Below are 20569 nucleotides of genomic sequence, written 5' to 3' on the forward strand. Positions count from 1 at the left end.
CCAGGTCATTCTTTTTCTGTCAGTTCCACATGATAAGCTTCCAACTCAAAGAAAAGTTTCCTATTTTAAGTCTGTAAGTACCTTATAATGCACTCAGTGGTACTGTATTTCATGCCTGTTCTTTTACACCAGACTTAACTGTGTTCAGTCCTCCATGAACACCATCCCAGTACTGATATTTTAAAAACTTTATATTTTGGCTAGGGCACTCCTCATTTTCTAATATATATCATTAACATATTATGATCTATGCCAACACCAATTCTTCAAGAACTTTTGCAGTATCTTCTTTCCAGTTTAATAATTCCTTTTTTAATAGTGCCTTCAGTTAGATCTTTTTCCTTGTTTTCACTCAGATTAGAGAGCTTACTCATTAGATCTCTTTCTTTCATATTACCTTATAATTTTCCTGTGGTACTCTAACAAATGCTTTACCAAAATCACAGAATCATAGAATGGTTTGGGTCGGAAGGGACCTTTGAAAATGATCTAGGCCAGCTTCCCTGCCATGGATGGGCAGGGCCATGTTCCACTAGATCAGATGCCTAGAAGTCAGAGGATTCTGACCATCTTTTCTATCTTACTTTTGCTTCATTACAGATATATTCTTAATTCTAAGCCATTATAGATGAAACCTACATTAACTCAGCTTCACCTATGATGGCAAAGCAGTGTAGAAGAGAAAAACAGACTCTACATCTGTAGTACTGCTCTGTATCTACGGTACTGGTCTGTATCTACAGTTGGCAATACGTTTTGTGGTCTGATATTTAAAGCTGAGTAATAAGAGCACAGGTGCAGTGTAAAAGGTAGCAGTGAATTCAACAAGCGTTTTTACTTCTTAACTATCGGGAGCACTTACCCCGCAGTTCTTCAAATTGAGATATGACTATTTGTTTCAAGATTAACAAAGATAAATACGAAGATATGATAAAGAAATGCCTATCAACACGAGGAAAAGCTTAAAGCACATCACCCAATATTGGAATCCAAAGCACAGCAGCCTGCAAGAAGCAAGTATTGTCAACTTGACAAGGACCTGAACAGCTCTCACACCACCAAAGGAGTCCAAACGGTCTGAGCTGAACATTTTCACAGTGCCTCATGTCTCTGTCCTTTTCAGTATTTCCTTTATTACACGGGAGACACCCCAGGTACCAGAATTCCAGGAAACAAAGCAGTTAGGCTGTCAGTCAAGTCAAACCTCAGCATACACATGGAAGTTTTCGCTCCTTCAGTGTGTTCCTAGTTCTCTACAAAGATCCAAAGAAACTCAGTTTGTAGCTATTGATTGCTCTGCAATAACTATTAAACTTACCATTAATGGAATGTTTCATTAAAATCAGTATCATGTTGGGATGTGGGATGGGAATAAAAGGAAATACGAAAGTTGCTATACAATACTGCATAAAAGAGGAAAATCTAAAGAAAACGCTTGAATTTGCACTGAGGACATGACAGAGAGAAATAGTAATTTGACCTCAATGCTAACTTCTACTGTCTTCAACGGAGTTCTTTAACTGGGGTTTGCAAGTAGCTGGATATCTACCTCTGAACTTCCTTTTCAAAGAATTATATGCTGCATTTCTCTACACTGAACATTTACCTCAAGTGTTGCTAATTTTTCTGTTTAATCTTATTTTGACCTTTATATAATGATTGTGTAGCTCAAACTTCAGTTTACTAGAGCTTATTGCTTGTATTATCGTAGCCTCTAGCTTTCCTAGACATAGGCAACCCAGCCTATTTTGTTGGATGCTTTTTAAATAAGGAAGGAAAGGATTGTATTTGCCCCCAAATGCCTACAGCGGAAGTCAAATACAAGACAGTTAGGAAAGTATTTGGAGATTCCTTCCCTGCATCAACATTATACAGAATCGCCACACAAAAGCAGCCAACTGGTACTCCAGATTTTTGTGGACACCATGGAAAAATGTTTTGGTTTTTTTTTAAAAAAGAATGATTTTAACAAGAACAGAGAAGTGGTTCTGTATTTATGAGGAGCTCTTCTCAAAAGCAAGGGGAAACGTGAGATAAAGCACACAGGGATTTATTAGTTTAGCAATGCATTCTCTTGATTCTTTTTGCCTGCTAGCTTATTAACTGCAACAAAACTTACTAAAGATTGTAGAATTGGTTTTGACAAAGTAACTCAGGCCAAAGACTTTGGATGGGTATCATCTGACCACCTTTTGGGACACAATCAACACACTGTCGTCCAGATCAGCCCTCTGGAGTTTCATAAATTAGAGATGAAACATCTATTAGCACTGAAGATTTAAGCTAAAGACAAAGATGATTTCAAGCATTCAAATACTAAATACATGAAAACCCTTTTTTTGCCCCAGATGAAGCTCATGGCCTACTTTTCTTCCAATTAACCTGTCCCTTTATACTTGCCCCAATTGCCTTCACACATACAAAAGCCCAGTGCTGAACAAACAGGAACCCCCAACAAAGCCGAAGGGTTCCAATGCCTAAAACCCACTTAATTCTAAAGCTGCAAATCCTGAAAGTGTTCGTTGAACTCTAGAATAACCTTAACCCCAAAGATTTTAACACATTAAAGTTTCCTGATGCCTACATTTGCAATTCTGTTCTGTCCTAGCTTTCATAGGATTGGGTGGTTTGATGCTAGCTCACAAAAAAATCAGAATACAGGAACTTGGAACTCTTCTGTATAGCTCATCACACTGAAGACCTCAGTTTAACAGGCATTTTTAATTCCTAACAGAATAGAGCTCCATACACTTTTTAAAGCAGGAACCAATTCTGTCTTGCATAAATATGGGCTCCTGGGAGAGGGACTAGCATGCCTTGTCACTACATAATAGCACAGTGGTTAACTTGTTTGACAGAGATCAGGTATGAACTTCCTGGGGCACAAGCAACAATCAAAAACCTTCAACTTCCCCAGTAACTATCAGTTACTATCGTGAGCTATCCCCTACTGGAGGCTAGCAGAAGTAACTCTGCTTGCTATTCCAAAAATGAGAAGTAGGCGCCCTGATCAGAAGTGCTTGGCTTCATGAGAAGGCTCAAGGCCAGGGATCCAAAATGAAGAGATGCTTCCTTGCAGCCCTGACTGGAATACCTGAAATTTAGACACTTCTCCCTTCTCAGTTATTCTGTTAGTGGACAGTCACAGCAAGCTGAATACACTGAGTTTGTAGTCAGCTTCCTGCTCATCATGCTGCTTGCTGTGAATCCTGTTCCGATGCAATAAACTTTTCAACATACTCTAGAGAGAGCCTTCAGATCACAGAATGCTTCTTTTCAACAGTTACGTGCCAAAAGAGTCAGGCATCACAGCTCTGTGTGCTTCACCAGACACCACCCAAGTTAAACTTGTACAAGCAGACCCAGAGCAGTAGCTACAAAAAGGCATCTTGCCATTTGAAGTCACAGACTGAAAGTTGTTTACATGCAAAAATTATGTTGTTATACTTGTCACCTAGTGCAAAAACTTCCTGATTTTCTCTGAATGCATTTAATATTCATTTAGCTTATAATTGCTCCGTATATGATTTAAGTAATTCAATGTACAGCAAAGAAGGGGTAAGTACACAAGAAGGCTTTACTGATTTTTGGCAAATAGAAGTTGAGTTAAAAAATGCAACTTTCTCCAACAAGTCTGATTCGAAGCTGCTATTAGCTAATTCTCAATTTCGTCCTCATGAAGCATAGATGATTTTCAGCTTGGAAACCTACAAAAGAGGAGTCTCCAAATGACATTTCAGATTAGAAGCGATATTTTTTTTCCTAATGTCCAGCTATTTAGCATTTTGTTACATTGAAAACAGAGATTTCTTGACAAACAGGCTTCCATCTCAGCTGCAGACAACATATTACGCTCAGTAGTTTTTTAGCAGTTTTTTTTAGCCAGTTTTCCCTTTGGCAGTTCAGAGGCTCACGACACGAGCCCTACATTTTTTGGGCAGTCTTTCAGGTCATGGTGAGACCCATGTTAACTTGCATTAATAAATCTATAGCCATGTATTTGAAAAGATTAATCTTAACACATGCTGCACCACTAAACTGAAGGAAAATCCCACTCAAGCTAAATGTTCTTAACTACACTTCCTGAGCAGAATGGCTTCACTTCTAAGCGGGAGCTCTATGCCTACTTTTTTTATTTGTGTTTCAGCAACTTCCTATCAGATGGGTCTTCAAAAAACCCTCTACAAAGAGTGAGACTTACAGGATCAGGCCCTAAAGGGAATTACTTTCCAGAAATGCTGTGTCAGCAAATCCTTCTACAGACTGAAAACAAAAATGAAGCTGTTAAAAAACTTAGCAAGACATATCAACAGAGAGGGAGTGAGCACATGCAAGAGAGAGAGACTGTCTCCAGGCTCACCTATCCTTGTAGTTTATCACAGTATCAATGATAGCATTCATTTGTTTTGTCAGTTTTGGTGGGTTGGGTGACAACTTCTCTGCAGGAGGTCTGCCTCTTCTTTTCTTTGCTTTCTCTCCATCCTCCTTCCCAGAATCTTTATCCACATTTCTTCGTCTCTTCCGTTTTTTAAGCCGGACTTCCTCTTCCATTTCTTCCAAATTGCCGTCTTCAATTGCCTGACAACCATGGATTCAAAAAGTATGATTTTTTTAACAAAAGAGATATTGCAAAGGGAAATAACAAACTGTATTTAAAAACAAAAATGCAATCCACAGGATGCAGACAAATTCAACTCAAAATGTTCAGCTTATTTATAAACGAAGAGTACAACAAGAAATGGAGTTTCTGGCAATCAGAGATACTAAACATTAATTTGTCTAAGAATCCCATTATCATCTAAATAGATAGGTGTTTATCTGAACCTTGAATTCCACACCAACTCACAGTTTCACACACAATAATGGCCTGTGTCAGAAACTGTACAACAAACGTTCATTTGTTCATGTCAGTGGCAGTTCTGGCTTATGTTGCTACATATAAAACAGACTTTGATATCACATGTTTTCAAACAGGACAGTCTAAACTGCGCTCGGCTCCCAAAGGCAGATCACACACAGTTCTTTGTGCACAAAAACAACACACAGATACTTTATGCAGTAATGACTCAACTTCTCTTCCAAATAGTTTAAGCAACTTCCAAATCGCCTAAGCATTAAAACCATCTCTACAATATATCATTTTCTTCTAGAATAGTAACCAACCAAAAGATAGGCAGAAGCACTGACAGTACAGTGTTTTACCGTAAAAAGCGCTCATAACATGGGATGCAAAAAAAAAGAAACACCCCCCCCCCACACACAGTCACAAACAATGAACACTAGTTTCAATTACCTGGATGTATGCTTTTAACCAGACCCAGCAGCACTATGCAGAGGGATAAAAAAATCACTACAAAAAACCAAACTAGGAATAAAGGGAATAAAGGGAACCTGTTCACACACAGACTATCAGATCCATGTGATAAAGAAAGAAGCTGAACTTTTCTTGAATTGGGAAAGCCAACAAAAGTAAAGAAAAAAAATACTGGGTCATAAGAGAACTGAAATTAAAAATAAAAAAAAAAAATCTTAAAACTAGGCTTTCTGATTAATGCTTTCTCAGAACATAACTGATGTTGATATTTGTCCCTTTTGCCTCTGAGTATTGCCTTGAGTACATGCAAATGCTAATCAATCCTTTCTCGTAGCTGAAAGAGCTCTAATCATAAGGCAATTACCTTCATTTCTCCACAGCACCAAACATGGCTAATATTTATGATCATGTGAGCATAACAATCAATATAAAAAGAGTGATTACAGCCCAGACATAATTTTTCTCAATTGTGTACAATGTCTCTTGAAAAACGTTTTGTGAACAAAACCTGATGCACAACACAAAACAACCTGACATGTTAGAAACACCAGTGGGATTTTGAAATCTGTTTCCTATGCATCCTCCGATGTGCAAATCCACAGAACAAACACAAACGCAGAATCCTGAGGGACAGCCTGAAACTAGGCCTTAATAATCAAAAGACAATTTACATCATGCTTCCACAGCGTTCAGATAACCACTATGAAGGAGGCTTGAGATCTGACGAGTTAGAAGAAAAAAGAAGGAAAAAAAAAAATCTGCACACAAATTCATTAATATTAATTTGGCTAAAGCAGGACACCCACTATAAACCACTGCAGCTAACAAAGATTAAGAAAAGGAAATTTCTCTGCATATCTTGGAAGCTAGAAAAGCTAATAATAAATGCAGCATGCAAGGCTGTCAACAGTTAATGTCATTGCTCTCCTTAAGCACTCAGTTGTACGTTGAAATACGGAGAACACCGACTTTTGATGTGTTACACACCTACACATGCCTGTGATGTAGTTCTACTGAATCTTCAAGACGGCAATGAAAAAGGATATTTACCTTACCACTATCAGCAGGCCGGCTATCGGAAATCACAGTTAGTGGGGATAAAATTAACAAGCCAGCAAAGCAGCGAGCTGCTAGTCTCTTCATCAGCTGATCAGGAAAAAAAAGAGAGCTGGGGAAAGGCTATGTTTTCATATACAAGTAATTTTATTTTACTGAAAATTTAATACTGAAAGGATTGTGGATACTCAAATCTGCTGTTTCATTCTACCTACTACAAGGCCCGAAGCCTTCCTCCTTCAGACTGCTTTAATATTGACAACTACTTATCATATTTTTCCCCTTATTATTCTAGGCATCCAAATTAGATTTTTAGCTGGGCAGGTACTGATTCTTGTTAGCATTTTAATTATAATAGCACAATTAAACAATTTCATGTATGATTTTAAAACTGAAATAGGTTGCATGCATTTTAAAGATGCATTTATTACAGAAAATATATTCCTATTGCTCCGCAGTGAACAGATCAGGTTTTGGTTATTGAAACTGATAAAAAAATCTATTCTGATTTATAAGAAATTAAAACAAAACAAAACAAAACAAGTTATCATTTTGTTAACTTTGCTAACATTTTGTTGTCCTTCAGAAAACTGGTATTCACTTAACTAAAATGTATTTACATTTTTGTTTGGTTGACAATTTTTCTACCACCAAAAAAAAAAAAACAGTGGTGCTGTCATCACACAGTTTACTAACATCCCATTTCAGAATTCTGCATAAAATTCCTTCTTGGAGTAGGTAATATTTTGGAAAAAAATACTAGGAGAAAGAGAAAAGATAAAAGTAAAAAGAAAGATTTTTTTTTAACATTACATATAGCAACGTAGTAAAGACAAAAAATAAAAAGAAAACCCAAGTAAACTAATACATACTCTTGCACTCTTAAAATTAGTGACTAGCAGATAACAAATTAATTCTCAGCATACTACACATCTGCAAACAAATATTAAACTGTCTACTTAGCTAGTAATATATCAATTGATTACTATACTCAGCTTTCAAAATTTATACACATGAACGTAAACTCGGACAGTTTTCCTTAATTTAAGACTTCAGTGACACCACTTGAAAATCAGTGTGACAATACCAGCAGTCCAAAAATGTTGTTATGGTGACTCCGAACATTAGTTCTCAAGTGGCAAATTTATATTTTGTATATAAACAGTAATATTTAAAACTAAACCTATATGATTTATGCTGCCTCAAAAGATAGCTTAGAACTATATCATATAAATCAATTATCAGCAGAGATACTAATGGTCTGTGCGTATGTCTACACATATGATCCATGCATGTGTTTATGAGCAACAAAATATTTATTAAACTAATTCATCTGACTGTGCTATTTGTTAGAAAACCTTACTGTTCTATGGCTGAGGTGCCACACCTTCCAAACCTTTACCAGTATGATAATGATACAAATTGCAGACACAAATCTCCAGTTCCTGACAGATGATGGTCTGTGAGAGAGTGCAAGATAGCACAGACATCTCCCATGCTCAAATACCCCTGGATTAGTGAGGTGAACAGCAAGGGAGTCATGGAAAATAGTACACAAATAAAAATTTAACACTTTCCCTCCCTTAAGGAAACAGGACAAAAGAGTATAATAAAGTTTGGAGACTTCATTTTTTGAAAGAAAGCTGTGAAAATTTAATGTCAAATTTTGCAAAGGGTTGGGCACCTCATGCAAGGCAGAGGCACCAGTGGAAGTGCGAGGACCCAATGTTAAGTCCAGTACTGACAAAATCTTTCTGCTTTTCTGAATCTTATTTCTGTATCCTGGTCCATGTACACAAAACAATTTCCTTGCTAAAGAGCAGAGAGCACGCAGGCTTCTCAGAGCACCACAATTTTAAGAACATACTGACCATGTATTAAAAGAACCCAACTGCCTTCCTCCAAAAAGAAGTGCCCCCTCCCCCCCAAACAAACCAAAAGTGGATTTTTCAGAAGGCAAGAAGTTACTTCTGAGACAGCTGGCCTTCCTATTGCTGCTTGCAATTACATTTTCCTCTTCATAAAGGAAAATAGCTGTTTTGAGGTGGAAGTATTCTTAGTGAACAGGGATACAGCTACATGAGCACCACAGAAATAAAGTAAAGATCAAAAGGAAACTGTTTTGTTTCTCCATTTAAAGAGTAGGACATTATTGACGTATTCTTAACTTCTTCTTGAGAGCATGACACAGCACCACGACTGAACACCTTTTCAATTGAGAATTATGGACTCAAATAAGCACTAACAGCTACAGCTCTGAGTTTTGTTTCACGACTACCTTCTGGCAAGTCAACAGTTGTGTTAGTCTTAGATTAGTTTTAAATTCATTTTACAGGAATCAGGCAACTCAAGTGTGGTCACACAGTGAATCAATGGAGGTGCTCAGCATAAAATCGGTTTTGGTGTCTAAGGCCTGTCTCTAATATTTAGATGACACAACGTTGTAAAACAGTTATTTTTCCTTTGATTGGAGATAACTATAGTACTGTTATGAGAAAGCTAAGGCATAGCAAAAGCTACTGGTACTACTTATAGTCAAAGAAACTGTACACACAAACCAAAAGTGGTAGGGAGCCATGTAATAAGTCTACTTGATAATGCTGAAAATATGTTCAGATTAAACAGGAAATGGGCACAGAACATAAGATTTCTTCCTGCGTCCCTCTCTGATTTTATCTTAACAAAATTAAGATAGCTTGCACTCTTCCCTTCAGACATCAGTGCCCTGTGTCTCTCCAATCTGTAAAGCTGGAAGAGAGCTCTTGTGACTAACATTACCATGTGAACAGATTTGCTAGCCGGCTAATTAAACTCCATGTTTCCATAGAAAGCATATAAAACATACGTGAACAGAAAAAAAAGTCAGCTTCCCAACTCCTTGAACAGAAATACTAACCCAATTATGCAAGGTTTCCAAAAGAATGAGCTTTTCTAGGAACAACAAATAACTTACCTGCGCATTGTACTGACTACTGGCCAAGGGGCACTAAGCTTATGGGATGTTAAGCACTTAAACCCAAAAAAACATGTCAGTAATGCAGTAATGAACAACAGAAGACTGCTTTGCAAAATGAAGTTCCCATTTACCAATTTGGAAGAGAAGAAGGAAGTAAAAGAGCCCTACAGAGGGCTAATAACACACATCAAAAGCACTAAAATGTCATCTACCTGCCCCTACCAATTTCTCTTTTCAGCATAATCCTTCAAGTCCTATACTGATATTCCAAGAGAAATTCCACTTCTTTTCCTGTCTTGCTCTACTTGAAATCCTACCCCTCTTTCTTTTACATTTTTGTTCTCAGATTATATCTGACAACTGATGAAGACTTCAACTTTCCAACCTGAAGTTCATCTTCTCCAAAAGATCTCTTCAAAATCTGGTTCTCCTGCTCAGTTTCCTCAACAGTGACATTCCTGATGTCTGGGACTGTTTCTAATTTCCACACATTGGAATTATTTCTTGGCTCTCTAGAGCAAGTTACCTTACATTGTAACTAATTATATCTTGCTATGCTACAGCATAGAGGTCAGTACACTACAGATAAAGACTGTGAAGAACAACGCCATAATACTTGACAAGTAGATGAAAGGGCATAAGATCCTCTATCAACAGTGCAATGACTAAATACCTGAAGATAATCATAAGGATTGATGAAGAGTTATTTTAACTGAATTTCTTCTCCTTGCTGGATAGTATTGCACAACAGATTTACCAGACCAGTTTTGCTGGGACTAAACTAAAACAGAGTATAGATTAAAATCTGCCAAAGGCAAAGAATTAGTGAATACAACCAGTTTTTCCTTGCTTTCACTGCTGACGCATTCTCCTCCACATAAGGAATATTCCAGAAAGTCTCCATTCAGCACTTAAGTAGAAAAAAAAGTATTGTTTTTTTTTAAAAACGCAAACAAAATGCAATTATTGCAAAAACACATAAACTTGTAATAAATGGTCTTCTCAGGTACGCTGAACTTCCACAAAATAAGGGAATTGAGTCCTTCAGCTATATGTTCATCAGTCAGGGTCCGCATCTTCACATCGCTGAAACTTGCTTCTTTTTGAGAAGTGGGAGAAGATAGTTTGTTTTCTGCTTTGCATTTGAAAACTATTAATAGTTGCTTAATTATTTGCACAGAAACTCCAGGTGCCTATTTTTAATTAGACATTAAGGAAAAACAATAATGCAAATGTTTTTCCTTGCATTTTGATTTTAAGACTGATGCCAAAAAGACTTGATAGAAGCATGCAAGAACGTACTTACCTTTAAAGAGAAATAGTCTCAACCAAAGCAACAGAGCATAACATTAAAAAAAAAAGGTATCTATTTAAAATATTTATACGATCAAAACTTTTATCTTCAGTGTTTTCATTCTGGTCTGAGAAAAATATTTCAGATAAAATATCCTAATATTTAATCTTACTGTAAAATATCTTAATGCTTCAGCTTAATCTTTAATGTGACAATTACTAAGTAAAGCATCACACAGAGCCAGCATCAATAAACTTGCTCTGAGTTATGGCAAACTACATTGGCAAGGACATAAATTTTCTTCTGTTCAGAAGTGAAATCTGGTTAAAAAAAATAAATCAATAATTAGTGTCATTCCTCCCTCCCCCAAAAGGCAAACCATGATTTTAAATGGAAGCATTCAAACTGCACCTATGAGCTTTTCATAAACTTTGGGGACAGAGAGACAGGAGAAGACAATAATTACCGATGATACCAGGACACACAGCCTGCTCAGGGAGCACAAGGAAAGTGCTCCATTAGAGGGAAGGAACTGGGTGATAAAGAGGAACAACTGTATCATGCTGACTATGAAGATGCTTTGCTTAACCAATCAGAGCATTGAGAAAATACATACTCACTGTATTAAGACACTGAATGTGGAACTACCAAAAATCATTACTATTCTGTGGTCTACAGCTGCTCAGCCACACTCTTAAAAGATCTACAGAACTATCTCTAATTGTCTTCAGCAGTTTTCAAAAGTAAGTGTGATTTATCCCTCCCATTTGACATACAGCCGTACTTTGTCTTGTTCAGAAGATTTAATTCGAACAGCCTCTTGACCAAGCCAACGTAACCTAGGAGCGGCAAAAAGAGGGGGAAAAAAAATCCAAACAAATTCTATACCAAAACCTATTTATATCAACCTTTTACTCTTTATCACTGAATTGTTTTGTTGTGGCGGGTGTTTTTTGTTTGTTTGTTTGTTCATTTCCCCCAAGCTTCTCCCTTTCTTTTTAGAAAGCTAGATCACCTGCTGAACAACTCTTGCCACTTGGAGTAATAGCCTGCTTCTAAACATAGTGAAAAAACTTTCTCATTCAAGACTGGAGGACAATATATAATGGACTTGTGAAATATTGTGCATGAAAGTTGCCACATGATAAGCAAACATATTCTGAAAGGGATGTTGTAATAGCAGTTTTGGACTAGATGGTACCCTGCGTATTTCAGATTGCTCAGAACCTTACAGCATATAGATGACTCAAAGAGCCATTGTTAACACATTGGCATTGGAAATAGTTGCAGGTATCTTTGGAAGTATAATCAGAAGTAAAATTTACAGACTGAATGAGATGTAACTAACTTAAGAAAGACACTGCAAGACTATCACTTACGACAATAGGCAAATTTATGGGAGGCAGGCAAATTTATGGGAGGCAAATTTATGGGAGAAAAAAATAATAATCTTTACAGATACACAGTTGTAAAGGAATACATTTAATGTGACTAAAGCTATGTTTCAAGACTGATTTCACTGAATTCATTTTAGTTTGCAATTGTAACTTCAAATAACTAAATGACAACAAAACAGGACATTACTATGATTAAGGCACGCTGTGTGTTTTTTTTAAAGTTAATATGATATAAACTTTTCTAGACATACTTACTTTCTAAATTGTCTGGAGAAAATGATCAATTATTTAATGTGCATACATCAAGATAATATTCAGTAGATATACTTGAGATGCATAAAAATGGCAATTCACTTTTGTACATTTGCTTTTGTCTACAAGATCTATAAATAACACCATTAAGTCATGAGTTGCTACACTTTTTCGTCTGTACAGAAGGTCCTGATTTCTTCAAGTCTCCCTTGCCAAAAGTGAATCAGATCAAAAACCAAAGATGAAGAATTTTAAGAACCTCTCAACAGGCTTGATAAGGACAGCAAAAGTCTGGGGTTTTTTGATGACTGCAGGTGCCAAAGGCTTGCTGAAGTAAAATGGATGAGCAAGAAATTCAAGAAAACCTCTGACAGGAACTCAAGTAGCAAGCATTTTATTTCACACTAATCACAGAAAGGTCCTGCTTAGGAAAGAGGGCTCTGCCTGCCAACAAGTGTTCCTTGGTACCTGCTGCAGTCTTTCCATTTGTGAATGATAGATGCAATTTTCACCAACACAGAAAAACAGCTGATGGAAGATACATGTTTCCTGGCTTCAGATGCACAAGCAATCCATTTTGAAGTAAAATCTAACATGACGGTGATGCTTCATTTTTTCCCCTTTCTCTTGTTTGGTATGATGGAGATGCGTGTATTTGTTGTATAGACAGGATTCTGGAGCATGTAGTGACTGTTTTTTTCAGTGAGGAAGAGTGGAAGGGGAAGGTTTTCTTCCTTTTTTATTTTTATCAGCATTTTCTCCCTGACTTATCCAGAACTCTGACTCAAGAAAGCCTATTTCAGCAGCATAGAGGACAGTATACTGACAAAGGTATTGTGAGATAATGAGTACTCCAGTTATGCTTTCTTTCTTGACCAAGTACATTATCTTCCCTAGGAGAAGGGGCAAGGAAAATTAATTGCATGAGAAAATTACCTTTTCTGAGGGGCGCCAGGGGGAGGTGGGGAGATTACTTTTCCCACTTTTTCCTAAATTCCTTTAAAATAACAAGCATGGAATTCATCAACAGCATAACACTTTTGTGTCCTACAGCAGGAGATGTTCTGTGTTCCTTGGCATCTCACAGTTTAGAAGGAAAATAAAATCAAGGTTGTTCCAGCTTAGTTTGTACTGTGGGTTCTGCTCCCAGATCTTCTTTCTTTGGTCTAAAATAAATCTTTTACTGGAGGGATATGTAATTCTATTGTCCTTGTGAGATTAATTTTTTCTTCCATTTTTAATGATTTGCTAGAACAGTTGATTAATTAGTTTAGAACTTACGAACAAGGTTTAAGACAATTTAGTACTAAAATAGTACTAGGTAACAACTACATTCCATTCAGGCTCACAGACAAATGTCGCAGAGCAGGAGGAAACAAGCTGCAATGAAGTCATGAAGATATTCAACAATAAAGACCAGATCCCCAATCAAGGAAAAACAGGAATTCCCCAATCAAGGAAAAACAGGAATTCTACAACATTCCAAGGATTTACTGTCTCCCAGTCAGACAACACATTGGTTTTTTGTATTCATGATCTCCCTTGTAAAATAAACAATCAGAAATGCATTTATAGCTGACCACTAATAAAAAGTTATGTAGGATGGCTTCTCTTCCCAGTCTTGAGACAAGTAATTTCTGTTGCTGTTTAGCTTGTGTTTCACAAAATACTGTTGCAGTTGCCAAAGGTCTTTGGTTTCTTAGTACCATACAATCTTAATTTATCTTTTTTTTCCTTGAATAATAGGGCTGTTTTTATGGACATTTACTTTTTTTTTTTTTACGGACATTATATTCGTCTGTTGTGGAAAAAGGTAGGAAATCTTTACTTTGTAATGTTACATGTCTTGGCAGACTGTCAGTGTGGCAGCTTATAATGCCAAGAACTAAAGACATTAGACTCTAACATTTGATTTTGCTCCTTATGAAAAAATTCTCAAAATTCAATCCTTCAGAATAGAAATTAATGGATTTTTTAAAAAAACCAAAAAACCAAAAAAACAAAATCAACTTTCCAGGGCTTTTTTTTCTTCATTCAAAAAGCATTGCCTCCATTTTCTTTTGAGACCCTACTAATTAAATCAGAAAGATACCTGATATACAGCCAGGATTTATACCCTCACTAGACCAGTCCTTTGGAAAGAAACTGCAGTCTTGACTCTTTCCAGGACCACATTTGCTTCCAGTGAACGCTGCTAACATTTGCAGTGACAGGTATCTTTTCTATTGTAAAAATAAATTTGACAGTTCTAAGCACTGGATAAAGGTAAGTAGACAGGACCAACTCTCGTTCTGCAACACACCCAACAGCAGGATAGCATATCCTAGTAGAAAGTTTCCTATAAAGAACAACACACCTTTTCTTCTACTGTGGAAACAACACAGCTGAGGACTATAACACAAAGGGATGATTAGCAGATTTCCAGTGTGAAATCACTCACTTTGAGCCAAATCTCTAGCCTTAGATTAAGTGAATTATTTGGCTCTCAAGTGAACAGATATCCAGTGATACCTTCTAATTGCTCATAAAAACATTAAAAGCGTTTTCTCTCTTTTTGATCAACAGACTAACAAAAGGCTTCTGTTTTACAGGTGAGCATAAATTTTACACGTGCCCTGAAACACTACTGTTCTTAATGATGCAACATGAGAAGCTTATAGTATAAAGCTTAAACAGGCAGTTTTATGCATGTCAAAGTAAACTCAGCTTCTGCCAATAGTCATACCATTAAGTACTTTCTTTCACATGTTCTCCTTCTCCCATATATTTAAGTATATTCACACATTCTCACAGACATTTTTTATTCCAAGGTTAAAATGTGGAAGATAACCAAATGGGAGTAAAATGGAGAAAATAAATTCAAGACAAACAGATAAAATATCTTGCATAAAACAAATATAATGAAAAAATAAAAGAACAACTTTCAGAAACCATAATAGTTTCATTATTTTTCAGTGGATGTTCATAGAATCTCTCATATCTACTTATTCACAGAAAATGGCTTATGGATTTTTCCAATAGCATGGGAAACTGGTTATAAAGAACTTTCGCTATTAACGCAGGTACTCTGAGGCAATTAAGAGTGGGAAGCATGCAATGTTAAGAGAGAATGATATAAGATAATGTATGGCGAGAGATTATACTACTCACTTCCTATGCTGACAGAGGAAAAAATTTTACTCATAGAAATAGACTGTGTTTAAAGAATAAACAGTACAAGGTAGCCCTTTAAGACAATTCCAATATAGTTTTCTAATAACTGCAGAATTTGGAGGAAGCTAGCATGAAATGAAACTAAGTCAAACTTTGGACAACTTGCTGAGAAAAGCTAAGTTATATGTATCTTTTATGTATTTTATACCAAAACAATATTTTGTGAGGCTGACTTCTACCAGTGATGTAGTAAGTTCCATGTTTTCAGGATGCTTCTAAAGCTGCAGTTATCAGACTGTGGCAGGACTTACAGGAGAGCTTGACCCTTTAATATGCATATCACAGCCTAAAAGTAAAAATCTAACATGACCAGTATCTGTCTACAAGGTGTTTTGGTCTTCTGGGATAAATTGCAATGCAAATTACAGTCTGACAAGCAAAAACTATTATCTAAGCAAAGGCTAACTGAAGAATACAAAGAAGATGCCTAAAAAGGCAACGAGGATTAAGTGGAAGTGAAGTTTCTCAACAGAATAATGTACGGTACAGTGTAAGTGCAAATACGAAAAACTAAAGCAGGGCTGTAAGCAGCAACAAAGTCCTATGGTTCTGAGTTTGAAATCCAGCTAAAAATATTTTATATTCTTTTCAGTTGCATTTGGCAATGTAATGTAATGGATATCCCTTAAACCATAACTTGTAACACTCTAAACTTAACAATTTCAGAGTACAGGATGAAATTACAGGGTTACAATTACTAGAAAAGTTTTGTAGGATTTTCCTTTTTTAAAAGTTAAAATTCCATTGCTAGAGTAAGGAAATACACCATTCTGCTCACCAAGCAGAGTACTTCAGAATGACCCAGGAAGCTAACTGCCTAAGGCCTTCCACATACGACATGCCTAAGGATAGGCTGAGTAATGTTTGAGAAGTTCAGTCCGAAACTTTCCTGTTCTTCCATATTTGCTAAGTTAGTACTTCCATACTTGTTTACATACAAGAGATAAATTGCTTTCATTTATGTTGCGAGTTTCTATAGAAGTAGCAGAGCTCTGTGTCCATACACTGGTCCATCAAAAGGATTACTTTGCCTGTCATGCTTGCTGCATGGAAAATATCAGCGTGAAGCTTCCCATCACCTGCTCAGGTCTGCCTTCAAAAGGTGGCACTTTACAAAAATGGTCTCTCAATTTGCTCCTGATGACAAGACAAAATATCAAATGCTTCCCTTTTTGCAGAGTGAATAAATACTTTGGCCACAATATACACTTGGAAAGGTATGGGTGATTTTTACCCATGTCGTAAATGCAAATCAACATAGGAAAATTTATTGCCTCTATTCAAAAATTTGATAGGTGACAAAAGGTCACCTACTGCATATGACCTATCATCATTACTGTCAAGGCATGTCAGAGAACATAACAATGCAGTGGACTCAAGCATTAAAATGTTTGCTGCTTCTCTTTCCATTTGCAAATGCCCCTAGCAACAAAAATGTTTTAAACTTCTAATGCACTTTCATTTTTTGTGGATTTTGTGAAGTATTTAATAGTTGTTTGTGTTTCAGTTTTGGAAATTGACTTGAATTTTGACCTTCCACATGAAGAGTATTTCAGGCATCTTAACCACAAGGCCTAATTTTTTCATGCAAAATTTTGCACTTGGAACAATAATAACATAACAAAGCCTGAAACCCAGAGTTTTAACTCATGGTTGCCAGGATATATGAACTTGGTATGTATTTCAAAGAAAATGGAGTTTATTTTAGTCTAATACTCACAATACTACTCACATTATTTAAAAATACAGAAAGGTGTCTATATGACACTATTATCCTAATGTTTTCTAGGGGAGAATATATGTACAATTCCAATTGAAACGGTGTTAATATTTGTTATGGAACTTTACATGTAACATCATATGGACAAAATCACATACTAAAAAAAGAATCCTATGATAATATGGCAAGATGTTTTACTGATAGGTATTCCTCTGAAACAGCTGTTCAGATTTCCTGACTTGAGGTCTTTTTGACACGAAAACTGTTTCTGGAACACTAAAAACTGCCTTAATGAGAATACCTCTCAAATATTGAAGAGGCATTTCAAAGTACTTTGTTAGTTTCCAAAATTAATACTCTCAATCCTGCCTCCAGATTCTGAGAAAGTAAAAGTAAATTTCAGAGTGTAAATCAGGATTTTTTTCTTTATAAACTAACAAACCCATCTTGCTAAAATAGAGAACCAAAGCTATCAGGTAGATGCATTTAAATTCCTTCTCATACATCAAAAGCCAAGAAAAGCCCCTTTCATCTAAACTGCTTCATTGGTTTTAATTTCACTGCAACTTAAAAGTAGGCATTTTTCCCTTTTCTTAAATAGATTCAGAACTGAATTTCCTGAAAAGGGCATGGAAGATAGATAGTAATACTCAGAACATGAAAATGGCTTGGCTTCATGAGGCCTTGAAGTCATGTCCAACTTTCTAATCCTTCAAGAAATCAGCTTCCACATGCATAAAACTTACCAGCTTCACTATTAAAAAATAGTACCTGGGGCATTCTGATGATTGCTGGTCACAAAATAGACAACACCCTGCGATGGTGGACTTTTTAAGCCTCCAGTGACAAAGTCTTTTACATATGACTTGTTTTCCCCTACGGCTTAACAAATTCAATTGGATCTGCAATTCAATACTACAGAGCAGAGTTCAGATCAGAATGCAATTTTCTTCAAATGCCCTGGGCAAATACTCACTTACTCGACTGCTAAACAGGTTTAGCAGCAAGTCAGGAAAGTTTGCGATTGTCACCAGAAATGGTATAGAGGAGTAAGGAAGAGAGAAAAATAGGGGTGGAAGGTGTATCATGTACATGAACTGTGCAGATAAACTACACACAGAGTAAAGGGTTATTTCTTTTCTCCTGATTCACAGAATCTCAGCCTCCAACAGACTATATAAAAACCCTCCATTACAATTAAAAATAACAACCAATAGATGAAAAGTGAAGCTAAAACAATTATCGACTGTAATGCTGATTTTCCACACAGCTATTTCAGTGTCTAGCGAAGACTACTCTAAGATCAAATTCCACCATCACAATTTACAAAACCATGTCTTAAAATATGTTATTATTGATTCTAAAGTTGTATACATAAAAGGGAAGTTCTCTCAGAAAATACACACCTAACTGAAAAACTTTTAGTAATTTATGTCAAGTTGTAGTCACAAGCTGGCCCAACTTTACTACCTCTGATGCCAGACCTAACTTTTAACAGACTATTAGAGAGTGTGTAAAATCAAAAAGTTATGTAAAGTTCTAGCTGATGAGAAAACAGCTGAAAACATGCCCAACATTTTCTTGCTAGGTAGTCTGATTTATTATACAACATATTTACCTTAGTAAAATAAACAAAAAACCAAATAAAATTTATGTCACAATTATGTTAAACAGTACTTACTAAATAGTCTCTGTGTATGAAAGCCAGCGCTGGCTTTCTTTAAATTTAAATAAGATTGACAAATTACAGACTAAATGCTTGAGTTTCACTTACAATTTTTAGATCAGCAAAACAAGTAGTCCACAATAGTTGACTTTTGCATGTCTGCATGAGGTAAACAAGACACTGCTCATTTTAGACTCAAATATGTTTCCCTGGCCAACATGCAAAGCTATTGCACATGAACTGCACAACTACGGAATAAAACTTTATTCATGTCACCTAGCCAGCAATTAAACTGAATGAGAAGCTGAATCCAGGTGCAACTGTCTTAATTGTCTTGTAACTACTCAAACAAATCCTCTGATTCTTGAAGCCTACCCTAAGCAATGGAGTCCTTAGTAGGTGACCCCTCTAGAAAATAACCTGCCATGGGATCCAGCAAAGTATTTTGCAGTCCTGTTAGAAATGGTGCAGGGATAGAATCTGCTAGAGCATGAAATACTTCCAGAATATAAATGCTTCGTAGGAGCAGGAAGCAAACTCCTTTCTCTCTCTCTCTCTTTTTTTTTTTTTTTTTTTTTAAGGAAATATGGTTGTCATGCCAACAGTTACAGAACAGCAGGCTGCAGTGACAGCTAGTGATAAAGCCCGTTTGTGTCTTACAGCTTTCCTGGGAGGCTGGTATTGAATTACAGGTTGTTCAGGGCAGCAGCACAGTCTCATTAAACACTGCATATGTCCATAGTTTTAGCTTCTGTAATTATTTTGTCTCCTGCTTCCAAACTCAGGTACTTGACCTCCTAGCAAGGAGGGAGCTGACACAGCTGGTCAGTATATATGCATGCATCCTGTGGGGATCTGCCATGACCTTAGCTCTGCTCTTCAGTGTTGGGTGTATCGGCAGAGGGATCAGCATCTAACTGAAAAGGAGCAGGTAGCTGATCTCCACAGTCAGAGCTGTAGCTGCTGATTGAGGCAAAACTCCTCAGAACAGAAGAGATCTAGTCAACTTCCCCAAGACACATAAAGAAAAAGAGACAGCTGAGGACTGGATATTGGTATTATGAAACCAACTTCTTACTCAGAAATGCAAAGTTTTACTCCAGAAAATCCCATGAGAAGATAGCTATAAAACTGTTAACAGCAGCCACAGCAAGAGAAAAAATGAGGGGCATCCTTGCTGCTGGTAAGTAAAGCTCATGCTTCTGTAACACTGCAATAAAAATAGAAGTATCTCTAGTTACCTTTGGAGAGTGGCATAATATAGAACACAGGTAAAAGGATGTCTTACGAATTAAAGTACTATTCTTAATTCAGAACTTATTAGCCCTGCTAATTTTTTCCAGTTATACTGATATAAGTAGTTCACTGCATCCAATTTAACATGAAATGATTAATTCAAAATTTTCATGCAATATGCAGGATACTGTTACAAGTTACAGTGACAAAGCCACAAGATACAAATGCTTATAAACTAGCTACCACGATTTTATATGTTTATATAGTTAAAGATTCACTTTAGAATGTTGTATGAGATTATTACCGCTTTTTCTACAATCTTCCAGAGATGTTATTACAGAAAAAGACAAACACTTAAATTCTTAAAGAAGATATAAAAGTGATGATGGTGGGAGGCCAATGGGTGTGACAAAGAACTCTGTTTTACACACAAACCTACGCACACATGGAAAATAAGATCATGAA

The 20569-nt window shown here is 36.4% G+C and overlaps 1 protein-coding gene across 4 annotated transcripts in view; it reads right to left on the reverse strand.

Annotated features, from left to right (window-relative positions):
* The window catches only part of SMARCA2 (SWI/SNF related BAF chromatin remodeling complex subunit ATPase 2), a 114109-nt gene that overhangs the window by 14202 nt on the left and 79338 nt on the right, over positions 1 to 20569 (reverse strand). For all 4 annotated transcript variants that reach the window (XM_087742556.1, XM_087742558.1, XM_087742557.1 and 1 more), the window contains one exon: positions 4361 to 4578. In XM_087742556.1, coding sequence (XP_087598682.1) covers positions 4361 to 4578 — 218 coding nt within the window. The remainder of the gene's footprint in view (positions 1 to 4360; positions 4579 to 20569) is intronic.

This window comes from Nipponia nippon, unplaced genomic scaffold, assembly GCF_047370975.1.
Source record: "Nipponia nippon isolate SJK-2023a ecotype South Korea unplaced genomic scaffold, ASM4737097v1 scaffold_8, whole genome shotgun sequence".
Classification (NCBI taxonomy): Eukaryota; Metazoa; Chordata; class Aves; order Pelecaniformes; family Threskiornithidae; genus Nipponia; species Nipponia nippon.